The sequence below is a fragment of the Vitis riparia genome, chromosome 6 (genome assembly GCF_004353265.1).
Source record: "Vitis riparia cultivar Riparia Gloire de Montpellier isolate 1030 chromosome 6, EGFV_Vit.rip_1.0, whole genome shotgun sequence".
NCBI classification, from domain to species: Eukaryota; Viridiplantae; Streptophyta; class Magnoliopsida; order Vitales; family Vitaceae; genus Vitis; species Vitis riparia.
Window position 1 is genome coordinate 6,397,851 of NC_048436.1, and position 5,206 is coordinate 6,403,056.

Sequence of the window (5,206 nt, forward strand, 5' to 3'; positions counted from 1 at the left end):
TTGACTGCTCAAGAAAAACACCCATTTACATATATAAAAATATATATCATATTATTAGCTCTAAACACCAAACCCAGAAAAAATTACTAAGATACAAGCCAAGAATATAAACAAATAAACCCCAGAAAAAAAAAAATCATCAAAAAATACAAACAACACCTAACAAAGCCAAAATTCCACTGAATTTGTAATCCAACTGGTGTAAGAACGATGGCAGCAAAGGAGCAGACCCTGATGTGTTGTCAGTATCATTTTCCTGTTTGGGGTCATTGAAGTTGGCCGGAACCACAGTGTCAGGGGCGGAGTCTCCTTCATCTCCAGAATCAGGGGCCACTGGACCAGGGGCCTCATCCGCTGGGTCTTTAAGGCTGGGAGGCAGGCCTTGTCCATGACTCACGTTCAGCTTGAAGTGCTGCCCATGCTTGCATTGCCAACCGTCGTAGTCACTGGAAAAGAAATAGGTCATTCCCTCCTTCATCAGGGGGACCGCCACCGTCACAGCCACGGGGTTGGTGGCGGAGGGATCGGTGGCCGACCACTGGTATGTGTCGTTTTCTAGGGCGTTCTCGTAATCGCAATGCTTGTAGGTCGTGAAATTGTAGGTTTGGACCACTGAATGGTTATTATCGGTGTTGAAAACTGCATTAACATTATAAAAAATAAAAAAATTCAGGAAATTTATTTTATCATCAAGAAATTTGCAATAATATTTAGGAAAATCAGTGGAATTCAGGTAAATTCAGATCGAAAGAATTAAGAGTTTTTTTTAATAAAAAATAAAAAATAAAAAATAAATAGAAAGTCTAAATTCAGTAAAAATTCAGCAATTAGGCAAGGTTGGATTCTTGCCGAAAAGGAAGAAGCATCCCATAAAAAGCATGTAATAATAGAAATTCCTGAAATGGATCGAGGAAAGAGAAAGTGGATTAGTGATGAGGGTATTGGAGGAGAACTTACTGAGGAAATCACCCAAGCTGAAGTTCTTGCCAGCAACCCATTTCTGGTAATTGACACTAGGCTCATGGAGGTTATCGTACCATCCCAAGGAGTCACCCACTGTGTAGTTCTTGTAAGCTTCTACACATCCTGAAAAAGAGACAAATACAAGAAGGAGAAGAAGAGGAAGAAGAAGAAACGCAGAGCCTGATCTCAACATTCTCTGTTCCATTCCCAGTTCTTCTGGGAGTTTGAGCAGAGCAGAGCACACAGCCAGAGACGCCTGATTTGGAATATTGAGATGCTGCTCTGCCAGCTTTTCTATACATCACCCCCTGCTTTTACTTGGAATTACCAAAATGCTCTCTCTCCCAATTATTAAGTAGATATATTTAATTAGGACGTGTACTTACCCATTCTTTATGGCCAATTCATTTTTGCAATTGAGGGATATTTGTAAGGAGAGATTCGCCACATGGCTCCACTCATTACCGCACATTCACAAAGTTGTCTTCCATTTGTACTTTTGGCCCGTCACAGTGACTTCATTTACTTATAATAACCAAAACTAAATCTAAGGAATCACTGTTTGACGAAGTTACAAAGTAACACTTAAAAAGCAATGCACATGATTAGATACATATGAATGGGATTAAGTTACAAAATAATAGGAACAAAGTATCGGAAACTTAAATGTCAAATTAATATTATATCAAGCGGTTAAGAATACATAATACATCTCGACCGTTGAACAAAACTGCAAGTATATGAAGATCATGATACACACAAATGAAATAAAGATACAAATAAATAAATATAAATTATATGATATAAGTAAATGAAACTCAAACGTAAAATAATGAGACTGACTTATATACATAGTTTGATATGATCGATTATATTTTTTCTATACACATACTTCGATTTTATAAAGAGATGTTCTTAATTAGCCTATCATTAGTTTCATTTAAAAATTTTATATTAATTATATAAATATTTCAATACTTAGGTGTTATTTGATAATTATTATTTTTTTAATAGATTTAAAAAAGCAGTTTTTAGAAAACAATTTTTGAAAAATGTTCTTTAATATTTTATAGAACAAAAATTTGTTTAGGAGCATGAAATATTTTTTAACATATTTTTTAAAATAATTTCGATATTTAATAATTTATTTTTTATTATTCTATATATTTGTATAATTATTTTTTAAAACCACTATTAGAAAACAAATAAAAATAATTAAAAGTTACTATCTAAAAATACCTTATTTTCTAATTATCAAACACATTCTTCTGTTTATTTTTTTTTCTTTTTATTGAAAATAAAAAATTATTTTCGAAAATAATCGTCAAATAAACTAATAGATTTTCCAAGACTCCTTTATTGTTTTTTTTTTTTTTTTTTTTTGGTTTTTTGATATCTAATTTGATAAAAACACCCTTTTATATTTTAGAAATAAATAAATAATTAATTAATTAATTTTACAAATGATTATAAAAAAAATAAGTATTAAAACTTTTTTACTCCTTCATTTCATAAGTTTTATCTCATGAAATAACATTTGAGAAAATATCAATATAAAAAAAAATTTCTATAATATTGCCTTTTAAAGGGAAATTTCATGAACCATTTTTCCCGCCACGTATCCTCCACTTGTTTTCAAATTAAAAGAAAAAAACAATAATCTGAGTGCAAAATTTTGAAATTCTTTTTAAACAATTTGATGTGATATAATTGTTTTTTCTAAGGTAAGGCTGGCATGTGTTAATGTGTTGGCCACTTTGGTTTACAACTGGTGCATGGCATGTGCCTTTCACGTGAAGCATCATGTGGATATGCCTTTAGATACAAGGAAGCATCATGGTCAAACTCAACTTAAATATAGCACAAGGCTTCTGAAGCTTCAACTTTTGGTTATTGCCTTCCATTTGGTCCAATTAAGTAGTACTAATTATTGAAATATTTTGAATTTTGAAGCATCAAATCCAAAAACTAAAACCAAACTTGTATTAAATATTAATGGTGGTTAGTGGTTTTAGAAAACGTTTCTGATTTTTTTTATATTAAAGATTTTTAAGTATTAAAAAAATTGAAAACATTTTCTAAAATTACTATCAAACGAATTCTAAATCATTTATAGTAATTTCTAAATAATCAATTACTTGATAATTTTTTTTAAAAATTATTTTTTTTATATAATAAAATAATAAATTATAAATAAATGTTGTTTAAGATTTTTATTTATGTCCAAATATTAATAAATAAATATTTTTGAAAAACATTTCTAATGAAAATATTATCAACAAAAACATTAGGTATAAAAGCGTTTTAATCATAGTCATTGCTAAATAGACTCTAATCCTAACTAAAAGTCTTGATTAAAACTATCACTTATTCATATAATTTATTTATGCTACTATGAGATTGATTAATATTAATGTATCGCTTATACCAAGAAATTATAGGTTATGTTTAATTTCTGAAAATTTTAAAGGAAAATGTAAAGAAAATAAAAAATATATTTAAAATCAATAAATTATTTATATATTACTTTGAGCTCATATCACTTATTTTAAATATTCGATATAAAGATTAAACAATTTTAAAATATATAAATTTTTATCTAATTCTAATTATATTTGATTTTTTCGGTATTTTCAATGACACAATCAAATATGAAAAAATAATTTTCATTAATATAACTTTTCTTTTTCTCAGTACTTTTTTAGAAATAAAATTTAAGCCAAATGATTGGTAAAATTTTAGTATAAGATGATTTTAGCTATGGATCTTAAAATGTGTGTTTTTTTCTAAGGAAAAAAGGAATTTAAAATAAAAGAAAAGAAAAAGAAGTAAAATGGTAATGATTCCAATATTTCTCTTCAAGATATCTGAACTTGGGTTGCTTCCTACAAGGACTTCCCCTTCCCTTCTCTCTTTGTTGCCCTAGTGGAATAAAACTTGCCTTGTGATGAGCCAACAGGCCACCCATTCATGTCTCAGCTTTATTTTTTTCCTTCGTGGTCCATGATTCCTACGATTTAAGAAAAGTAACATGTTCGGATGATTAGATAAAGTTTAGTCCTATGAAATTTGCCTTGGCATGAATAATAATGGTGGTTTCGTAATTTTCTCCAAATGTCATGTCTAATTTGTCGTAGCATGTTACAAAGGCCGGAGAACCGTAGAATTTTGGTGAGGAGGAAAATCTAGAGTACTTCTCAGTTGTTTTTTCGCTTTAACCTGTCGGTAGATCACACAGATCTGGACCATGGAGGTCCCACATAAGAGATCTTGAAGTAATTGTTGTGGACCGCCGGATTTGATTCAGTTTTGTCAGCTGTTTGGGGCCACTGCGATGTGGACAGTGAGAACGTAATTCGGACGCGTGTCCATCGGAAGTGTGTAGCGTACCGGTTCAGCATCAGAGCAAAAACAGGCAAGGCATTCTCAGGCCATGTTAGTTTTGAAGGAGGGTCGTGTCGGTGGGATTGGGGTGCGGCACGTGATATAATAGCTGGAAGATTGCTTTTCTAATTCTACCTAATACACGTGGCTCTAATTCTATCGTCCAATACTTGAGTTGATTATCTCCTCAGCCCTCACCACTATTTTTTTTTTTTTTTTTAATTTTTCTATATTTTTATGTAATCGCACTCAACATTTTAAAATGACCTACTTACCCCCCTCTCTCTCTCTTATCCTTTCTCTTTTACTTCATTATAAGCAAACCCCTCGTCCAATTCAAATACTCACTTATCCCTCACGAATGGGTTGGGGCCCATGGGACAAACTAGGCCCAACATTGGCACGTCAATGAATATGGTATTGGGGCAGGTTTTAGAGTTTTGGGTCAAAATGGTCCATTTTTGAAAAAAATTGTAACATTTAACCGTTTTTTGAAACTTATATTCAAATTGGCCTCTTTGGTGCCACATAGGCGTCATATCATTAAAAAATATTTTTTTTTCGTCATTTTTATGAAAGCCGCAGTTGGCAACTGTGCTACATTTTTTATCATTTTTGAACTAAAACCGTAGTTGACAACTACGGTTTCATTTTTGAACTAAAGCCACAGTTGACAACTGCGGCTTCATTTTTATACTAAAGCCACAGTTGCCAAACGCGATTTCATTTTTTAACTAAAGCCACGATTGGCAATTACGACTTTAGTTAATTTTTATTTAAATTTAAAATTTAATTAAAAATTATTAAATTACTATTTATGAATAAAATTTAAAAATATACTTAAATAATAAATTATTTA

At 30.9% G+C, this 5,206-nt stretch overlaps 1 protein-coding gene across 1 annotated transcript; it reads right to left on the minus strand.

Moving 5' to 3' along the window:
- Positions 1 to 1,258, minus strand: LOC117915702 (blue copper protein-like). The gene is made up of 2 exons (XM_034831334.1): positions 958 to 1,258; positions 1 to 639 (listed from the first exon to the last, which is right to left on the minus strand). The coding sequence occupies exons 1-2, from the start codon at positions 1,166 to 1,168 to the stop codon at positions 140 to 142; spliced, it is 711 nt and encodes a 236-aa protein (XP_034687225.1). The 5' UTR covers positions 1,169 to 1,258; the 3' UTR covers positions 1 to 139.
- Between the last annotated feature and the right edge of the window lie 3,948 nt (positions 1,259 to 5,206).

What these genes read in the sequence shown, in the direction of transcription:
- LOC117915702 (XM_034831334.1), bottom strand. Translation starts at nt 1,168, where the DNA reads ATGGAACAGAGAATGTTGAGATCAGGCTCTGCGTTTCTTCTTCTTCCT. An exon ending in CAGCTTGGGTGATTTCCTCA is followed by an intron (nt 640 to 957) that starts GTAAGTTCTCCT and finishes ATGTTAATGCAG; the next exon opens with TTTTCAACACCGATAATAAC.